Genomic DNA, 21,772 nt, shown 5'->3' with positions numbered 1-21,772 from the left:
GTCTCTGGATGTTCCGACCTTTCCTCTCAGCTCCAAACTTTGTCTCTATAAGTCCTTCGATGGGTGTTTTGTTCCCAATTCTGAAGGGGCAAAGTGTTCACACTTTGGTCTTAGTTCTTCTTGAGTTTCATGTGTTTTGCAAATTATATCTTGGGTATTCTACGTTTCTGGTCTAATATCCACTTATCAGTGTGTGCATATCATGTGAGTTCTTTTGTGATTGGGTTACCTCACTCAGGATAATATCCTCCAGATCCATCCATTTGCCCAGGAATTTCATAAGTTTATTGTTCTAATAGCTGAGTAGTTTTCCATTTTGTAAATATACCACAATTTCTATATCCATTCCTCTGTTGAGGGACATATGGATTCTTTCCACTTTCTGGCTATTATAAATAAGGCTGCTATGAACATAGTGGAGCTTGTATCCTTATTACCAGTTGGAACATCTTCTAGATATATGCCCAAAAGTGGCATTGCTGGTTCCTCCAGTAGTACTATGTCCAATTTTCTGAGGAACAGCCAGATGATTTCCAGAGTGGTTGTACAAGTTTGAAATCCCACCAACAATGGAGGAGTGTTCCTCTTTCTCCACATCCTCGCCAGCATCTGCTGTCACATGAATTTTTGATCTTAGCCATTCTGTCTGGTGTGAGGTGGAATCAGGGTTGTCTTGATTTGTATTTCCCTGATGATTAAGGATGTTCAACATTTTTTCAGGTTGAAAAACATATGAAATGAATTAATGGCCACCAAGCCTGTTCTACTTGAGAAAAACTATTTTATCTTAAAAGCCCATCCACATGAGTTAGTTTCAGCAGTCAACCATATATATCCCTGTGTCACCTTAGACTCTCAGTTTAGAGATTGTCCCCATGAAATTTGCCTATGAATGTGTATTTGAGTGATTGTCTTTATTGACCAATGACATGGTAGCACCAAGAGCATAAACATGTGGACCTGGTCTGAATGAAAAAACTGAGAGTGAGACATTGAGAAAATTAGTAAGCTGATTTGTAAACTGTTTTCACTTCAGCTCTTTCTCAAGATTCTCCCCTGATTTCTCCTGTTGATAGATTTTTCACCTGAAAGTGTAAGTCAGATAAACTCTTTCTGCTCTTAAGTTGCTTCTGGAAAGACTATTTTATCAGAAAAAACACAAACCAAACTAGACCAATCATTAAACAGGAAATAGGAGAACACCTTGTGTACCTTAGCAAAATCATCAAAATGACAGGCATTGATAGTCAACTTAAAATTATAACAACTTATTAATGTGACTTTTTATTTTTTAATTTAAGTTTTATTGCATTATGATGAGAAAAGATAATTTCAATTTATCAGAAATTAACATTTAACATTTAAAACATATTTTAACATTTAAAAACATATTTTGAGTACATACAGTTACATCACATTCTTCTTTTCCTTTGGTTCCCCTATTCCTCCCAGAGAACCCCCTTCAATACCTGCCATATCTTTCAGGATTTTTATCATATTTTGTAAAAATTTATAAAATAATATAACAATAAAAATGAGTACTCTAAAAGTTACTTGATATAAAACCACAATCAACTGAAAAATCTTATATTGATGCTTGTCTACAGCAATACTGAAAATACATACCTTATTCTCAATATCAATTTCAAATAATTCCAAATATATAAGTATATCACATTTTAAAATAATATATCACCTCTTCAGGTCAGTGCCTGCTTCAGGCCACCATGTGTGCAAACTCAGCAGACAGTCCACTGTCCCCAGAGGATTCTACACTCTGTTGGTGCCCTTGCATGCACAGGATCTTAGGATCCCTGATGAGTAGAGTGTAACATCTGTTCTAAAACAATCATGATGGGCCTGTGCCAGCAAAAGCAAGGACACAGGAGTCCTGCCTGACCAGCAGCTCAGGTTCCTTCAGATCAGTGCTGGTCTACCTTGGTTTCGAACACAATGTCCCATGGTCCCCAGAGGAGATTCCGATTCCAGATTCTCTAACACACCGGCAATGTTAGGATTTGAGGATCCCAGTACCCAGGAGCGTGGTCACAACAGGATTCTAGGGTTTCAGAGGAAGCTTGACTGCCAAGAACTCTGACACACCCAGAAAATCAGGGTCATAGGATCCTGGAATCATAGGATCATAGAGAAAGGTGGACTCTGAGGAGTTCTGAATCAACTGGGATTACAGGAAGGACAGGCTCCAATCAGACATATTGAGGGCAGCAAGCACTTGAGATAATCGGATAACAGGAGACAAGTGTAAGAATAGAAGCAACAGAAACCAAGGCTACTTGGCATTATCAGAACCAAACTGTCCCACCATAGCAAGTCCTGGATACAGCATCACACAAGATATGGATCTAATGTCACTTCTTTTGATAATGATGGAGGACTATAAGATGGAAATAAATAACTCTTTTAAAGAAACACAGAAGAACACATCCAATCAGGTGAAAGAATTGAACAAAACCATCCAGGATCTACAAATGGAAGTATAAACAATAAAGAATTCACAAAGGGAGACCACTCTGAAAATAGAAAACCTAGAAAAGAAGTCAGGAGCCATTGATGCAAGCATAACCTACAGAATATAAGAGATAGAAGAGAGACTCTCAGGTGCAAAGATACCTTAGAAAATATTGACACAATAATCAAATAAAATGGAAAATGCAAAAAGATCCTAACCCAAAGCATTCAGGAAATCCAGGACACAGTGAGAAGACCAAATCTAATGGTGATAGGTATAGACAAGAAGAAAGATTTTCAACCTAAAGGGCCAGTAAATACCCTCAACAAATTTATAGAAGAAAACTTCCCCAACCTAAAGAAAGAGATCCCCATGAATATACAAGAAGTCTACAGATCTCCAAATAGTTTGGACCAGAAAAGGATTTCCTCCCATCCTATAATAATCAAACCACCAAATAAAATCAGTAAAGGGAAAAAGTCAAGAACATATGAAGGCAGACCTATCAGAATTTCACCTGACTTCTCCCCACAGATTACAGAAGCCAGAAGATCCAGGGAAAATGTCATACAGACCCACAGTGATCACAAATGCCAGCTCAGGCTACTATATCCAAGAAAAGTCTCAATTACTATAGATGGAGAAACTAAGGTATCCCATGGCAAAACCAAATTCACACAATATCTTTCCACAAACCCAGCCCTTCAAAGGATAATAAAGGGAAAGCTTCAACACAATGAGGGAAACTATGCTCGAGAAAAAAGCAAGAAAGTAATCTTTCAACAAACCTGAAAACATAGCCACATGAACAGAATTCCAAATCTAAGAATAAACATAACAGGAAGAAATAACAACTTTTTCTTAATATTTCTTAATATCAATAGACTGAATTCCCCAATAAAAAGACATACAATAACAGACTGGTTATGTAAACAGGACCCCACTTTTTGCTGCATACAGAAAATCCACCTAAGGCATAAAGGAAGACATTAACTAACTCAGAGTAAAAGGCTGGAAAACAATTTTCCAAGCAAATGGTCCCAAGAACCAAGCTGGAGTAGCCACTCTAATATCAAATAAAATGGACTTTCTCTCTTTTTTAAAAATGGCTCATCATAATTTATTTTATATTAAAATGTACAGCTTTTCTGGGGGGAGGGTGTTTACCTTCTTTTTTTTTTTTTTGAAGTAACTGAATAAAAAGAAAACAGGTAAATACAAGAGTTCTGCTGGCTCCTACTTTATAAAAGGTCATGCACACCTGTTCTGCTTAGCCCTTACTGCCATCTGTCCAGGTACAAAGGCTCCAAAAGGAAGCAATAGAAACAGACACAAATAAGTTTTCTGCTTTTTTACTTGAGATTTGTAAGCTTACTTTGTGCTATTCACAAGCTACTTTTCTATTTTCTTTAAAAAATAATTCCAATATTTTATAAAGATAGAAAAATCTACAGATGAAATGAAAATGTAAAGAGGCATTTCCATAAAATAGCAACTTTACACCAAATTCATGATTTAAAAAAAATCTTGCCAGGTATTTGTACATATATGAAATGCTTCAAAACCTGACAGATAAACACTGAGACATGCTTCATTTAATAAATAGAAGTGTGCATTTATAAAACAGAAAGCTGCCTCCCTCCATAGGAGCCTGCCACCAAAATGGAAAATGGTCTTCTCAACTTTACACCAAACATTTAGCAATAAACCCCCTTCACTAACCAGACGGGAATAGCTGTGATCGCTCTTTACAGTTTTATACTTAACAAAAATAGAGTCTTTTTTTAAAACCTCAAATTAGGGTACCCTAATCAAGGCAAAAAAAAAAAAAACCAAAAAACAAAAAACAAAAACCTTAAGAAGTGGCTTACCGTTAGCACAACACTTGTACAGTACTACAAAATGCACTGTCACCATCAAAGAAATTAGTGGCATACTGAAGGATCACCTTAAACAAAATATACAGTAATTGAAATGCTAAAGGCATTTCCATGGAGTAGACAAGGAAGAAGAAAAGCTGGAGGTTCAGTATTAAAACAGGTGATTTGGGAAGGGGCTTGTATGCACACTGTTTAACGGAAACAGGCAAGATGTGTGCCTACTGCCAACTAGAGTCCTAAGAGAGGCCTTCTTTTGCAAAGAATTTTATATAAAAGTAACAGAAATAAAGGTATGAAAAAAGAAAAACAAAGGAAAAAAGAAAAACGACTTGTATAAGTCATTCTGCTGCATACAGCTTTTTTTTTTTTTTGAATAAATGGTGCCAACAAATGTTTTTGTACTCACACCAATGCTGGTTTTGAAATCGTACTCTTCAAAGGTATTTGTGCAGATCAATCCAATAGTGGGGCCCAGTGGGCTGGGTGGGCTGCCAGGCTGTCTACCTTCTCATGTAGGATCCATTGGGAGACTGTTTGGGCATGCCCATGATCATGTAGCCATGGGGTCCCAGGGCCGTGTACATCATGTTAGTGTGGGGTGGGGTCTGCATCGGCTGCTGGGCATATGGCTGGCTTCCCATCATATGCCCAGCAGATGGGCACATCTGCAACTGCATCGGGTACTGGGGGGGTTGATTCATGTAGCCATGGTAGTTGTGGTAACCACTGTTCATCATCCTGTTCATCATCGGCTGGGACATGCTATACCCATTCATGGCATTCAGAGTGTTCATGTTCATATTTACGGAGTTGACATTGTAGGCTGGCGCTGGCATCAAGTTCACACTCATGTTCATGCCTCTTTGCATTGTTAAAGTCCATGCAGGACCCTGCATGGCTACAGTTTGGGAACGCCCATCGATTTGTGACTGATGGGTGGCAGCATCTGGTGGCAGAGATTCGGACTTAGTTCTCATGGAGACGTGGCCCTTGCTGGCAATCTGAGTTTGCAGTATTTGGCTGTGGGAGATGCCAATATTCGATGCTGCCTTGTTCTGCTGCAGGAGAGATGGTGGCAGATTCATGGGAGGAGGAGTCAGGTTAGGGGGTGGGGTCATGGTAGCTTGTGCTTGAGGTTCCTTCAGGGACAGAGTATAGAGACTGTGAAAGCTGAACAAGCTCTGTGTTGCTTAATGGTGTGGACAAAGAGGCACTGTTTGCATAGGAGGTCACAGCAGTGGAATGATTAATAAGTGTATTAGTTAACTGCTGCAGTTTGTCAGGGTTGAAGGTCGCAGATGGCTGTGGGTAGTGCCCATCCCCAAAATCACTTTGATCCATTCACTCATATAAGCCAATGTTGGTATTGCTGGTCTCGGGGATGTCAGCCAGCTTCATGGGTGGGGTGAAATTGGTGGCCATGCTGCACTGAGCTAGCTGCTGACTGCTACTGGGAGGCCTCTCCACCACACAGCCTTGGGGAATCTTGATGCAGCAGGTTGGAGGGGAGCTGATGCTGGTCTGCTGCATCATGCTGCAGTTACCGCTGATGTTGGACATCTGCTGGGTGACAGCACAGCTGTTCTGTGTCAGATTGCTAGAGGTGAGACTGCTATAGGAGCAACTATTCTGGGAAGAGCTATTTCCACAGATGCTGCCTCCCATGGTTGAGTCATAGCTGCTTGGGTTCTCGTTGTTCTCTCTTGTGCTCTCAATACTGCCCAGGTCACTGAACCTACTGTCAATGACCTGCTGTGAGTGATCTGACACTGACAGGATGTCCATCATTGGACTGGTCTCCATGTTCTGCAGAGGTGGCACTGTGATGGCAGTCTGATCAGGGCTAATTTGGATAAAGCTATTCTCTAGCAGGGACACTGGGGCTATTGACAGAATGAACTGACTTGCCAGGAAAGGAATGGACAGATTAAAGTGGGCTACCTTGGACTGTTGGCACTCGTCCAGTATGGTGGCAATTTGAGGACTTTGGTCTGTGTGCATTTAGTTTTGCAGGCTTCTACAGGCCTCTTGAGTCTCAGCACAATCTGGAAAGGTGTCATCTTTTTCCCTGTTTTCTTGGGTCAAAGACTGAATAGCCTGGGCAGTCTTGGAGTCAATTTCCACAGCTGCTGGGCCTCCCTCTTTGAGATCAGCATCCATACCATCACTGTTCTTTTGGTCCTGCTTCTGTGTCTTTTCTTCCTGGTGCTCCCTGTCAGACTCAGGTGCCATTCCAGTGTCCCCGGCAAACTCCTTTGGCTCACTGTTACATGACACTGCGAGATCAACACTGCAGTTTATCAAGACCCCAGGGTTCAAGTGGCTCAACTGAATGCTCAGGTCTAAATAAGTCTCCTGGCCCTTTAGTGCATCTTTGAAGGTTTCTCTTGGGAGGTCTCCTCTCTCCATGTTGGCAGCCTCCATGTGGCCATATTCTTCATCATCTGCATCATGGTCCTCATTGTGAGATGGCTCTTCTTCCTCATCCTCATCCTCTTCATGGTCATCCAAATGCACAGGGTCTTCCTTTTCCTAGGAGATTTCCTCTTCTGTGTTTTGTTTACTTTCAGCACCACCTTGGTCTTTTTCTCCTCTTCCTCCTCTTCCTCCTCCCCCTCCTCCTCCTCCTTCCTTGTCCTGTTCTTCCCATAGAGATTCAGCTTGAACTCATCTATCCTCTCTTTGCTTTGCTTCCTCTTGGAGAGCCCTTGCTTCGCTCCTTTTGGCCACACTTGTCTGCACTTTAGAGGCTCAGGATTGTCTTTACTGCCTACTTTCAAGTATTATGCACCATTGCCTACATGTTTTCTACAAAGGGCAGCATTCTTGAAGAAATGATTGTTGATTCCTTCCTCTTCCTCTGTCTGCCTTTTCTTCCCTGCGTGATGTTGGAATGCTTTTCTCAGAACTGGCTTTCTGTCCCCCTCCTCACTGGGACTTCATAGGTAGGCTCCAGCTGCAGCATTGTTCTCTCCTCATCTGAGTTGTCAAAGGGCTCATTCAGCACTTCTGTCCTCTTGGAAATGGTCTCAGTGGTTACACTGCTGTTGATCCTCCTGCGTTTATGACCTTTTATCTTCTTTACTACAAAAGTCCTCTTTCTTTTAATAGAATCTGACTGTGGCTTAGTCAACTGTGGGGGAGATGTGTGAATGCTCTCCTCCTCTTCCCCATCTTCTTCCTCTTCCTCGTCATCTTCCTCCTCCTTTTCTTCTTCCTCTTCTTCACTGCTCTCTTTTCACAGTTTTAACTACTGTCCTCTCTCCCCGGCCACTGGCTGCCTATCTGGACAATGCAGGTATTTATTTATTTTTATTGTACTTTTGCAGACGATTGCCTACTGGTAACTCTAGACTACAGGATCTCTTGATCCTCCTTCTCCCAGCAGCTGGCTTGTTCCACTAGTCATTCAGGCTCTTTCTCAGCTTCTCACTCTTCCTCAGAAACCACAGCAATAGAAATTAAAATTGGAGTCCATCTTAGAACCTCTGGATCAATTTTGTTGGTTTGGGAACAGTTCTTCAGCTTTTCCATGTGGCTCAATATCAACTTTTCCCTTCTTATGATGACAAACCTGCCATCTCTCCATCAATCATGTGGAGGTGCTGCAGAGTGGTGGCAATGCCATGTGGGCACATACCTGTGGCTCTCCTAATGACCTTGATGCTGATGTGCCTCTTGTGGTGGTTGTAGAGGTATTCCAAGATGACACTTTTCCAGTAGGTCAGATAGTAGAGCTGGCCCAGGTCAGAGAGTGGCTTTCGTGAGACCCTGCTTGGCCTTCTCCTTGAGAAAGCAAATAGATGAATTCAATGAGAAAGCATCCAAATCCTTCCCTTTGGTGCTGGGGCATGATCATTATGCAGGCCAAATTATACTTCTGCTGGCAGAGCTTTTCCTTGGAGAATTATCCAACCACATGACAGCCTTTTTCATCATTTTTTTGTAAGGACATTAAAAAGGAATGGCTCAAAATCATAATACAAGGTTTTGTGGTCTAGTAAGAGCTTGGTGAAGTAAATGTTTTGGCAGTACATATTACATATATTCCCACTAACTTCAAATACGGAAAGGTCTTTCCTTCAGGAAAATTTATTTGCTGTAGGACGAAACCATCCACACTTCTTTGAGTGTCATAGCAAAATATTTTTACTCTTCATATATTTAAGAAAGAATTCACACAGGTAAAACTTTGGTAATCTTGCATATTCCTGTGGGTAAGGCAAGGAGTACCAGGTTTGGATATCATATTTTCTGAACTCTATTACTGAGGGGTAGTGACCACAGTCTTCCAATCCACTTTCAAATTCTATTTTCTCCCAAGACAGTCCTGGGCCTGCTTAAAATTGTCCAGATACTCTTCAGTCACGATATCTGTGTTTCCCATCAGACTTACATCTGCACTTTCTTTTTTGATGCTTATTTTAATTTCAGTATCAGGTGACCCCTTCCTGTGAATGCACTTATTGATCCTTTATCACTGGTTACAATTCTTTTGTCAGTCTGGAAAGTGGTGGGTCACAGCACGCCATATGGAATCTTCTATCACAGGAATAAAAAAAAAAAAGTATATTATCTGCATATTTTCCCTGGACTCGACATGTTCTGCAGGTCTTGCACTCGATGCACTGCCACTTCAAGGCCTTCACATTTGTGGTTAATTCAGGAAAAAATTCAGACAAGATAGATATCCACTACTGACACAATCTGCACAAGATACAAGTTCTTCTGGTTTCTTTTCACAATTTGACTCTTTAGTCCTCAAACAGAAGCTACATATTGGAATGGGATCAGCAGGGGTTTTTTAGTTAGGATTTTACTGCTGTGAACAGACACCATGACTAAGGCAACTCCTATAAGAACAGCATTTAATTGGGGCAGGCTCACAGGCTCAGAGTTTCAATCCATTATCATCAAGGCAGGAACATGGAAGCATCTAGACAAGACTGGTGCAGGAGGAGGTGAGAATTCTACACCTTCAACTCAAAATGGACTTTCAAACTAAAGTTCTCCAAAAAGATAAGGAGGGACACTTCTTACTCGTCAAAGGTAAAGTTTACAAAGATGAACTCTAAATTATAAACATCTATGCTCCAAATGCAAGGGCATCCACATTCATTAAAGAAAATTTGATAAAAATCAAAGCACACATTATAACTCTAACAATAATACTGGGGTATTTCAACACCCCACTCTCATCAATGGACAGATCCTGGAAACAGAAAATAAATGGACACACAGTGAAAGTAATAGAAGTTATGAAACAAATGGATTTAAATGCTATCTTTACACATTTCATCCAAAAATAAAAGGATATATCTTCTTTTCAACATGTCAGATTACCTTCTCCATAATTGACCATATAATAAGTCACAAAACAGGCCTAGGCAATACAAAAATATAGAATGAATACCATGTGCTCTATTAGATTTCCACAGACTAAGGCTGATCTTCAATAACAACATAGATAATAGAAATCCCACATACATGTGGAAGCTGAACAACACTATACTCGATGATAACTTGGTCAGGGAAGAAATAAAGAAAGAAATTAAAAACTCTTTAGAGTTTAATGAAAATGAACCCACAACCTACCCAAAAGTATAGGTAACAATGAAAGCGGTCCTACAAGGAAAAGTCATAGATCTGAGCGTCTCCAAAAAGAAGCTGAAGTGAGCACACACTAGCAGCTCGACTGCATACCCAAAATCTCTAGACCAAAGGGAAGTAAAAACACCCGATATGAATCGGTGGAAGGAAATAAACAAACTTAAGGCTGAAATCAACCAAGTGGAAACAATAAGAACTATTCTAAGAATTATCCAATCCAAGAGCTTGTTTTTGAGAAAATCAACAGGATAAATAAACCCTTAGCTAGACTAACTAGAGGGCAGAGGGACAGTATCCTAATTAACAAAATCAGAAATGAAAAGATAGATATAACAACAGAATCTGAGGAAATCCAAAAATTCATCAGATCCTACAACAAAAGTCTATACTCTACAAAACGGTAAAACCTAGATTAAATGGACAATTTCCTAGACAGATACCAGGTACCAAAGTTAAATCAGGTTCAGATTAATGACCTAAACAGTCCCATTTCCCCTAAAGAAATAGAAGCAGTCATCAATAGTCTCCCAAACAGAAAAAGCCCAGGACCAGATGGGTTTAGTGCAGAGTTCTATCAGACCTTCAAGGAAGACCTAATTCCAAATCTCCTAAACTATTCCAAAAAATCGAAACAGAAAGTACTCTACCCAATTCATTCTATGAAGCCACAATTACTTTGATACCTAAAGCATATAGAGACCCAACAAAGAAAGAGTACTTCAGATCAATTTCCCTTATGAATATCGACTCAAAAATAATTAATAAAATTCTAACAAACCGAATCTAAGAAAACATCAAACCATCATCCTTCATGTTCAAGCAAACTTCATCCTAGGGATGCAAGGATGGTTCAATATACAGAAATCTGTCAACATAATCTGCTATATAAACAAACTCAATGGCAAAAAACACATGATCATCTCTTTGGATGATGAGAAAACATTAGAAAAAGTCCAACACCCCTTAATGATAAAAGTCTTGGAAAGATCAGGAATTCAAGGCCCATACCTTAACATAATAAAAGCAATATACAGTAAACCAGTAGCTAACATCAAAGTAAATGGTGAGAAACTGGAAGCAATCCCACTAAAAGCAGGGACTGGATAAGGCTGCCCACTCTTTCCCTAACTGTTCAATATAGGACTTGAAGTCTATCTAGCTCCAGGGTACTGGTTAGTTCATAATGTTGTTCTACCTATAGGGTTGCAGATCCCTTTAGTTCCTTGGGTACTTTCTCTAGCTCCGGAGCTCTTGACTCTAGCTGCATATGTATCAAAAGATGACCTAGTCGGCCATCACTGGAAAGAGAGGCCCATTGGACTTGCAAACTTTATATGCCCTAGTACAGGGGAACGCCAGGGCCAAAAAGTGGGAATGGGTGGGTAGTGGAGTGGGTGGGAGGATATGGGGCACTTTTGGGATAGCATTGGAAATGTAAATGAGGAGAATACCTAATAAAAAGTATTAAAAAATAAAAAAATAAAAAGTTTTATTTCAGTATCCAAGTTCGTCATTTATAAACACACGAAAACATAGTCCCGGCAAATTAAATACAGAGCCTACATACACTATTTCAACAAAACATTTTTTTTTCTAAAATGTCAGAGGCAAATGAGTGATTTGTTTCACCCATAATATTTAACTGATTTGCAATGAGAAAATGAAAAACTTTTTTTTTAATACATAAGCAAAAACTTTGGAGTCAGGTAAAGTGTCTGATAGCTGATACTTCATTTTGATATCCTTGGCACTCTATAATGTACCAATGATGGTTTAGGCTTCCCTATCATAGGAAAAAAATCTAAATATCTAAGATTTTTCTCATGACTGCAATATACAAGCGCTTTCCCTGTCAACAAGCTACCTCCTCAAAGTAGAATCTGAGCTGTATCTGGTCAAGCTGTGAGGGGTCAGTACATACTTCTTACGAGATAGCTTTATTGTATAGAGATGCAAGAAGTAAACCAGAGGCAGGGATATTTGATCAACAGGCCCCATCTCTTTTTATACGTGTCATATCATGCACTGGTGAAGTCCTAAGCATGACTTTAAAAATTGGATTCAATTTCAAGGGACTCATAATAAGCAGGATATCTCTGATTTAACTGACCCTGTAAAACCTGATTGCAACACCTGACATTGGAACGTGCTCATGACCAATTCGCCATGTGATTGACACTCCATGATATGCCCAAGTTGAGTTTTGTTTTCAAATGCCTGGTTCTGTAATGTAAACAGCTTCCAGAATATTCCCTCTAGGACATACTTTTGGAGCCTGTGGTTAAGAACTGTTCAGTCAGGATGGCTTAACCTCCACCTCCTATTTACAGGTTTCATTTAACAGCCACAAAAGCTGTTTGGTTGCAAATAAAATATTTAATTAAAATACAGCACCTAATTTGTGGTTTTTACACAACTGAATAAAAACCCTACATAATAAAATTGTTTACATCTTCCTTTCATTCTAGTAAAACAGATTATTATCCCCTTAAAACAAAACAAAAAACCTTTATAGTTTTAAACCTGATCATCCTAATTCATAATTGCCAAGACTTTGTTTCTAGTGGGCTTCTGAAAATGCACCTTGACACCTGGCCTGAAGGAGGAGTAAGGCACACGTGGGTATTATGGTGAGAACTGGCAGGTAGCCCCAGATGCCTGGTCTGGGGTCCTAAATGGCCCATCCAGGCAAGTCAGCCCTGGTACAATAGCTAGCACTCTGATGGACGTTTACAGTCTGGTGGCTCCATCAATGAGTTCAATACTGAAAGCATATCAAAGGAAGATTCACTTTTTAAAAGACGAGCTTTTCAAAATGCTCCATCATGAGACTGGGCTGGCCAAAGCTGCCAGCATCTATGGGTATGCTGAACAACTTTTCTGAGGGGACTGTACTTGGGGGACAGCCCAGAAATCAGACTGCTAAGTTAGACTGCCCAGGCCACAATGACTGCTTTAGGTTCCAGTAGGTAAGTGGGTCACAGCTGTGTTCCAGCACCTCTTCCTCCAAATACGCAAGCACCATGTCTTCAGATAGTTTCTCTCTCTGATGTCTCTCTATTGGTGCGAGTGACCACAGGCTCTCCTCTGTGCCAGTGTCTTTAAGTGGGTTCCCTGAGTCACAGCCATTGGAGGTGGCAGTGTCCTCTGAGGTAGAATTCAGTATTTCTAGCTCCCTGATTAAGTCTTGCCTGTACTGCCCTGCCTCCTCTTCTGTGAACAGGGAAGCTTTGTAGCGAGGGTCCAACAGTGTGGCAATGATGTATCTGTGGTCATGAAGGGTGGCAGACAGGCAGCTCGCCATGGCTTCCCTCAGGGACTTAAGCATGGTGTCAATGCCCATGGTCTCCCCAAACAGCATCTCCACATTTCTGCTGAGGCTGTGGATCATGGGGATTACCTGGCTCAGCGTATATATGTGGGCACTCATCTCTCGGCTTGCAGCATCAAATGGTCTCAGCACATGGTACACAGACCTCATGACCTTCCACTGGTCACAGATGATCAATTCTCTGAAGTTACATTCAATGGATACCTGGTTAACTGCCCTCTTCTGCTTAATCAGATGTTCAAGCATGTGGAACAATGTGCTTCACCTAGACGGTACATCCTGGATACCTGGTGCTGTGGCAGCTCGTAGTCTTTCTGCAGTTCTGCTAACTTCTCTCTTACTCTGGGTGACTGATGGACCCGCTCACACAGCTTCTGGGCAATACTCAGTAAGTTCTTGAACATCCTCTGGCTCTTGATAGCCTCACTCACAATCAGATTCACAATCAGAAACACTGCACACTTGAGTGTTCACCCTCACTCAGCATCTTCCCTATGCTTGGATTGTCAGTGACAGTGATGCCAATCTGAAGGCCAATGGAAGTCACCCAGGCTTCCCACCAACACTCCAGCTGCTTCTGAATGCTATTTCCAATATAGTCACAGTCAATCTGTGACACATCTAAAAGTGCTGAGCAATGGTGGTCCTCACAATGTGGATGGACAGTGGGTGTGAAGGTGACCCAGTGAGCTATAATGGTCAGATATTCACGAGTCTGGCTACTCATCCATATTCAAGAGGTGAAGTGAACCACACCACTCTCAGCTTCCTTCAGATGTGACATAATTATCTGTTTCATATTGTCATACATATCTGGGATAGCTGTTCTAGAGAAGTAGGAAGGGGAGGGTAAAGAGTACTGAGGTTTCAAGTATTCGAGCAGCCTGTTAAAGCCAACATTGTCTACAAGGGAATATGGGTGAAGGTCAAGTGCAATCATTTCAGCTATGAGACTTGTGATTTTTTTTGGCAACTGGATGAGAGTCATAGAACTTCTCTGTGGAGTCACGGAAAGGGAAAGGCCCTAAGAGCTCTATGCCCAGAGGCCTCCAGATGCCTGGAGAATGGGACAGAGTGGTCTCTGAGATGCCATTCTTGAGTACATGGCCATGGAACTGCTGCAGATGGTTCAGAAGACAGCTGATGCCCAGGTTGGTGGGCGTCTTGCCCCTGCTGATGGTCCGGCCACAGTGCAGGCACACCACCTTTGTTGAGTCTGCTGAACAAATAGAAAAGTGATTCCATAGCTTGGTGGTCTTCTTGCTATTAGTAGGAAACACACCTTGATGATTTTTTTTTCTGACCACTGTTGGCAAGTCAGTTAATTTGGAGGATATTTCTGCAGAGGCCAAAGTGGCATATGGAGAGATTGCCAAACTTGCACCCAGAAAGTTCTTCGGTTCCCAACCACGTCAGGGTGGCGTCTGTACAGGTGTTGCATCAAACAACTGGTGCCAACATCTCCCTTCTTCCCCCGACTAATAATGCAGCTACAGTACCGGCACACTGCTTTGAGACTGACCATTAGGGCCAGGGAAAAGTGATGCCAGACATCTGACTATAGTTTTCTCATCACCTTAATTTTGCTGGAAGACAGTGCCTGATTCAAACCTTGGATTTACTGTGTCTGGTGGCTGCTTCTCTGGAGAAAACACTACAGAGGCCTCCCCCAAGTCATCAGTGGATGAAAACATGGACACATCTTCTGGGGACACATCCCCAGGATTTATGTGTGATGACAGGACCTCAGGAAGTCTGTCGGGGGATGAGGAGGCAGAAGGGGACTCTTTGACTCGTTTGCCTGGAGATAACGATGCAGAGTTGAGATCCCCTTCTGGGGGCAGCAGGGCAGGCATCAGGGTTCAGGGCACAGGGTACAATGGTTGGATGCCTGTGTTGCTCCCGTTCTCCTGCAGTACAATGGAGCAATGTGCTCTCCACCTGTGCCTGATGAGGCAGCTTGTGATCAGGTCCTTCCTGTTCTTCCCTCTACTGAACTCATTCATACAGTGGACACACATAGCCTTTGAGCTACTAAGGGGTGACAAGTAGAAGTGCTTCCAGATGGCTGATCTCTTCCTGGACCCAAATGTGCTTTTGGGAAAGGAAAGGTTTCTGTCTGCCATGGTTTCTGAAGTGTTATCATAATGGAGCATGGAGAGGTTGAGAGAGGAGCCTGCCCAGGCCTCCTGTCTGCTGTACTTTTCAGTGACAGACACATCAGACACCTCTTCAGAAGAAACTACAGTCACAAACTCTTTCATTATTTGGTGAGGAGATGGGATCTTGGGAGCCATTTTCTGGAGAAGTCTGACAGGTGAGAGCACAGTGCTAAGGTCTCCCACATCTGAAATGCCACCTCCTGTAGGCAGATAGGATTCACAGTGGAGGGATAAGAATAGCAACCCATTCAGAAAACCTTTGGCCCCAAATGTGTCCTAACCAGAAGATGTCCAGAAATAAAGATGGAGCAGAGATGGAAAGAATGGGCAATCAATTACTGGCCAAAATTGAGACACACACCATGGACAAGAAACAATCCATGATACTATTGCTGATACTCTTAGATGCTTACCTACAATAGCCCAGAATAACTGTACTCTGAGAGGCTCCACGTAGCAGCTGAATTACAGAGATATATAAGTCCACAGCCAAACATTAGTTAGAGCTGTGGAAGTCTTTTGGAAAAGTTGGGGAAAGGATTGTTGTACCCAATGGGGTTAAGAACTCCAGATGAAGACCAGAAGAGTCAACTAACTTGGACCTTTTAGCACTCTCAGATACTGAACCACCAAACAAAAAGTTATCCAGAGCTAGACCTAGGGGCCCTGCACATATGTAGCAGATTTGTAGCTTGGTCTTTGAGCAGATCTCCCAACAATTGGAGCTGGGGCTCTCCATGAACATGTTTCCTCTCTGTGGATCCTATTCCTCTATCTGGGCTGCCTTGTCTTGTCTCTGTGGGAGAAGACACACCACGTCCTGGGGAGAATTGTTGTGTCATGGTAGGGAGGTACCCTAGGGCAACTATCCCTTCACCGAAGAGAAGAGGATGGGGATAGGAGCTGTGAGTAGGGGTCATTAAGAGGAGAGTGGTGCTGTATATTGTGACATAAACAAACAAACAAACAAATAATTTTATAATATATATAATATGATAAATAAATTTATTAATTTATAAATTAATTAATGAAATTAATTTCTCTGAGTTTCTCCCCCTCCTATATTTAACAGATTACTCACCATTTCCTTTGAGGAACCATTCAAAATATGTTTCAAAAGACCCTGGATTGTTCCCAATTTTTGTGTTTCCATAGAAAAAGTAACCAGACACAAGAATATCTCTGGGATTTCTGATGAGATAGATCGCCTTGAATGGATGAAAATGTAAATGAAGGTCAACAGTTATTCCTCACATTTTAACTGTCATAATTTACATGATATATTCTAATATCTAATTATTTCTAATTACATTAGCTATTTCTATGTGGGAAAACATATACACAAGTGAAAAATCTATAGTCATAATTCCCCTTTTCTAATTTTATATGATTTGTAAAAAATGAACAACAAAATGACTAGTACATTAATAATGAAAAAAAAAACCAGACTGATTCGACAGTTCTAAAGATTATAATAACAATTGGTTATCCAACACCAAATGCCATGCCTGTAAAATAAACATACAATTAATACTGTAGTGACTGAGAAAGGTGCACTGAAGTAATTTGGGATATACAGATTCATTTACGAATACATTGTTTATTTATTTATTTAGGAATATATACTGTATACATTAGAAGCATGTAAATATATATCTCTATAGGAATACATAAACATAGGAATATATTTAGAAATATATATGTATATTCATATGTATATATATGCAACATAATTAATAAAAAAGGAAAAAATAAATTTGAAAGAGAGAAAAAATTATATATTAATTTTGCAGGGGAAATATGGTAGGGGAAAATGATTATATATATAATTATATGTTATTATAAAATGTCAAAACATAAAAGAAATAATTTAAAAGAAATCATTATTTTTTAAAAATATATTTATTTTATACATAGGAATACACTGTTGCTGTATTCAGACATACCAAAAGGCACTGGATCTCATTACATATCGTCATGAACCACCATGTTGTTTCTGGGAACTGATGTCAGTACCTCTGGAAAAGCAATTACTGCTCTTTACCTTGGAGCCAACACTCCAGCACCCAAAGTAATCATTTTTAATAAAATGAACTTCATATTTTGTACCAATTATTCTATATCTCATCTTTTTATCTTCAAATGTATTGATTTATGCATGTCTGAGTGCACACATTCATTTTTGCACACCATATGTGGACAGAAACCCCCAGACATTAAGTAAAAGGGAGTTGGATGCCCTGGCACTAGAGTTGCAGAGAGTTGTGAGACACCATGTGAGTGTTGGGAACTGAACCTAGGTCCTTTACAAGAGCAGCCAGTACTCTTAACAGCTGAGCCATCTCGCTAAGTCCTCTTAGAAATTTTAAATATTTTTATTGGATGTTTTTGTATACATTTCAAATGTTATCACCTTTTTCAGCTTCCTACCTCCTCCCTGTAAACCCCCAATCCAATCCCCTTCCCCCTGCTTCAATGAAAGTGTTTTCTGACAACCATCCACTCCTACTTCCCAAGGATAGCTAAAGTTATTCTCAACAATAAACGAACTACTGGGTGAATCACCATCCCTGATCTCAAGCTGTGTTATAAGCAATAATGATAAAACATGTATGCTAATGGTACAATGAAATGCAGGTGGAAAATGGAATAGAATTGAAAACCCAAAATTGAACCCACACACCTATGTTCAGGTGATCTTTTGCAAAGCTTCTAAAACCATCCACTGGGAAAAAGAGAGCATTTTCAACAAATGATGCCTGTTTAATTGGCTATCAGCTTGTAGAACAGTGGGAATTGATTCATTCTTATCTCCTTTTACACAGCTCAACTCCAAGTGTATCGAGAACTTCCACATATAACCAGATACACTGAAACTTATAGAAGATAAAGTAGGGAAGAACCTAAAATACATGGGCACAAGAGAAAAGTTCCTGAACAGAACAGAAATGGTTTATGCTCAAAGGTCAAGAATTGACAAATGGGACCTAATAAAATTGCAGAGTTTCTGTAAGGCAAAGAACACTGTCATTAGGACAAATGGAGAGAGGAACACTCCTCTATTGCAGGTGGGATTGCAAGCTGGTACAACCACTCTGGAAATCACTCTGGTGGTTTCTAGGGAAATTGGACATAGTATTACCTGAGGACCCACTCCCGAGCATATATCCAAAAGATGCTACAACATATAACAAGGATATGTTCATAGCAGCTGTATTTATAAGAGACAGATTATGGAAATATATCAGATGTCCTTCAACAGAGGAAATGATACAGAAAGGGTGGTACATTTACACGATGGCATACTACTCATCAATAAAAAACAATGACTTTTGAAATTCATAGGAAAATTAATAAAAATAGAAAATATCATCTTGAGTGAGGTAACCCAATCAGAAAAGCATACAAATGGTATGCATTAACTGATAATTTATTATTAGCCCAGTAGGTCAGAATAACCAAAATATATTTCACAGACCACATGAAGCTCTAGAAGGACGACCAGAGCGTTGATACTTCCATGCTTCTTAGAAGGGGGGACAAAAACTTATGGGAGGAAACATGAAGACAAAGTGTTGAGCAGAGACTGAAGGAAAGACAATACAGATACTGCTCCATCTGGGGATCCATCCCATATTCAGTAACCAAACCAAGACACTATTTTCGATGCAAAGAAGTGCATGCTGTCAGGAACTGTCTTTTGAGAGGCTCTGCCAGAAATATAGAATTCATCTCTTTAAGCTTCAGTTTTCCTGGTCAAAATTTTCCAAATCCAGATAAGACACACACATATATATGAATGGCCACAAACATTGTGCCATTTTAGTGAGAGATTATTCTAAGTTTGTCTTTGTAGTTGCAGCATAAACTATAGCTTTTATGGATGGAGGAATTTACACAAAACTTTCTTACAAACTAGGACCTTTCATAGGTCAGTATGTGGATATCTCTGATTACTTCTACTGTTCCTCTTTCCATTTCATGGGAGACTTCTGTGGCTACTGATCTCAATAAACAGCTACACACGTGATGACCCTGTATATATAACTGATCTTTGAACATTGATGGCTGGTCAGTTTTGTTCCCCTATGGGCAATTGTGTCTTTGGTGTTTCACCCACAGGGCTTAGTTATACATTATATAAGAAAGATTAGCTTTTTGATGACAATGATATAGTAATATCCATTGTACATTAGAGATTGAACTCTGTTTGGCCTATATATGTAGTTCATGAATGTTTCAGTGTGATATTTCACTTTATTTCTTAAAGCTGCCCAGGATCACTGTGTGCTGGTCCACATCCTTGTACTCTATCTAATATAGTCTGAGGTGGGGAAACATCAGAATCACCTAGTGCATGAGAATCCCATCTTCACATCTCAGCAAGACCTCCAGGATTTGTCAGGTAAAATAAGTTCAGAGTGTTTAGTCAAAGAAAATTTCAACCACTGGACACTGACCTTGGCCTTGGAACTGAAGAAAGACTTGGCGAAGAGATGGATGGGAAGATGGGAGGTTATGAGTCGTGGTCCTTCTTTATTGATTAATGCAGGATATCCTATATCAGTCTCTATCCAGGGTGAGCGGTCCCAAATGGGCACAGTTTGGATCCACTTCGGATCTCCTTTGGTCTGAATCAAGCAGACAATCTCCTTCAGCCAGTTTGTTCCTGAAGGAAAAGGAAAAGTGACTGTTACTCATTTCAACATTACTTGTGAAAAAGCCTCAAGTAGAATATATGCCCATAAAATTTACAGTGCTGCCCAATTTCAAGCACACAGAATTGTATTCACAATGTCTGTGTGACATAAGTGCAAAGTATATTCACTCATCATATTCTAGACTTCATTTGCAAAACCTTATACTCAGTAAACAGCAACCTGGCAATGGAATATCTCCTCCAGGCCTGGGCCAACATCATTCTATATTCTGGTGGAATGAATTTGTATCTCATATATTTCAGAATGTTATAATCATATCACATGCCCTTGGAGACTACCTCCTTTAATTTAATTCACTGTCATTGAGATGCCCCCATGCTGAAATGTATGACTGAGTACTTCTCCTTTTTAAGGTGAATCAATTCCCTTGTGCATTTTTATCACACACTTTATTTCTGATTGTGTTCTTATTTGTCACTGGATGTTTCTCTAGCTTCCTTCTCTGAGATAGTGTCTGGTACTTTTTTCCTATATTCCCACTGCCTATGGAATTTCTGTGTCATTTTTCTTTATATGTCAACAACCTAATACTTGCTCAATGTTCAGTGCTTCTTCCACACAGCAATCATCCATACCCCCAAACTACCATGATGTTGCTTTATGCTTTCTTGAGTTTTCAGATTCTTTCTACATCCTGGACAAGGTCCATAGTATTTTTACCTGAAACTGTCCTCTCTTCCACATATGCTCACATACATGCCTCTATCTCTTATTTCTTGCATTTATTCTCATCACTCTCTCTCTTCTATCTCTTCCCCAGAGAGAGGGACCAATGACATATTCTGCCTCAGGGAGCACTGTCATTGTTTTGGTGCCATAGCTGATCTCCTCTGCCCACATAGGTCAGTCTGAGTGGAACACACACAAATCTCCATGCCCACAAGTCATTTTACACATTAATATATAGAACACTCTACTCATCACCCAAAATGAATTAGGATCAAAGTACTAATCTCCCTTATACATTTCAGAATTAGTCTTACTGATGATCCTTACCTGACTTGGGGTAAGTCAATATCAACAAGTCTTCTTCTTTCACCACAAACTTATCACGAATATCTTCCAAAATTTCTCTTTGATATGATATGGCAGGAAAAGGTATGCCTTCAAACCAATTATAGTCTGACATCATGAATAACTCCTTGTAGGTGCTGTTAGGATTCCAGCCCAGGACACCTATTCAACTTATAACAAATGCTGAGAGGTAAGATTTATAGTGCAGGTAAAAAATTATTAACATTCTTTTATGTGTTTTGAAATATTTACTGATGGCGAGAAATAAATATTGTCACATACAGTCAAAGGTTACTATATTGAGCAATTTTAAAGTTGTACAAATAACATTCTGTAGAATTTGTGAGGCCAAGTTCATGACCCCGAATCAGAGACTCAGGATGACGTAATAGGACATAGAAATGCAAGTTAATTTAAAATGTCTAGTAATATAATTTAGCTTTCAGAATGATTTTGAATGTGCAGAAAAATTACAGAGATCATACAGAACCTTTGCATGGAATTTCTTTCTTTCTTTCTTTCTTTCTTTCTTTCTTTCTTTCTTTCTTTCTTGCTTGCTTGCTTGCTTGCTTGCTTGCTTGCTT

The 21,772-nt window shown here is 40.1% G+C and overlaps 1 protein-coding gene and 2 pseudogenes across 3 annotated transcripts in view; all 3 read right to left on the bottom strand.

Annotated features, from left to right (window-relative positions):
* Nucleotides 1-21,399, bottom strand: part of LOC147003513 (sulfotransferase 2A2-like) — a 32,044-nt gene extending 10,645 nt beyond the window's left edge. The window contains exons 1-4 of one of the 3 annotated variants that reach the window (XM_085842175.1): nucleotides 21,171-21,399; nucleotides 19,914-20,122; nucleotides 16,535-16,661; nucleotides 14,058-15,653 (exon numbers count right to left, since the gene is read on the bottom strand). In XM_085842175.1, the coding sequence (XP_085698301.1) occupies nucleotides 15,154-15,653; nucleotides 16,535-16,661; nucleotides 19,914-20,122; nucleotides 21,171-21,306 (972 nt within the window). In that variant the 5' untranslated portion in view covers nucleotides 21,307-21,399 and the 3' untranslated portion in view covers nucleotides 14,058-15,153. Of the gene's footprint in view, nucleotides 1-14,057; nucleotides 15,654-16,534; nucleotides 16,662-19,913; nucleotides 20,123-21,170 lie in introns of those variants that run through there. The other 2 variants (XM_085842177.1, XM_085842176.1) reach the window with 2 other exon arrangements.
* LOC147003515 (histone acetyltransferase KAT6B pseudogene) lies at nucleotides 1,282-7,017 on the bottom strand (annotated as a pseudogene).
* LOC147003514 (histone acetyltransferase KAT6B pseudogene) lies at nucleotides 1,282-13,695 on the bottom strand (annotated as a pseudogene).
* Nucleotides 21,400-21,772: the final 373 nt, after the last annotated feature.

This window comes from Mus caroli, unplaced genomic scaffold (genome assembly GCF_978045245.1).
Source record: "Mus caroli unplaced genomic scaffold, Mus_caroli_1 scaffold_8, whole genome shotgun sequence".
Lineage (NCBI taxonomy): Eukaryota > Metazoa > Chordata > Mammalia > Rodentia > Muridae > Mus > Mus caroli.
The sequence above is the reverse complement of the archived record's forward strand: the minus strand, read 5'-3'. Positions and strand labels throughout refer to the sequence as shown.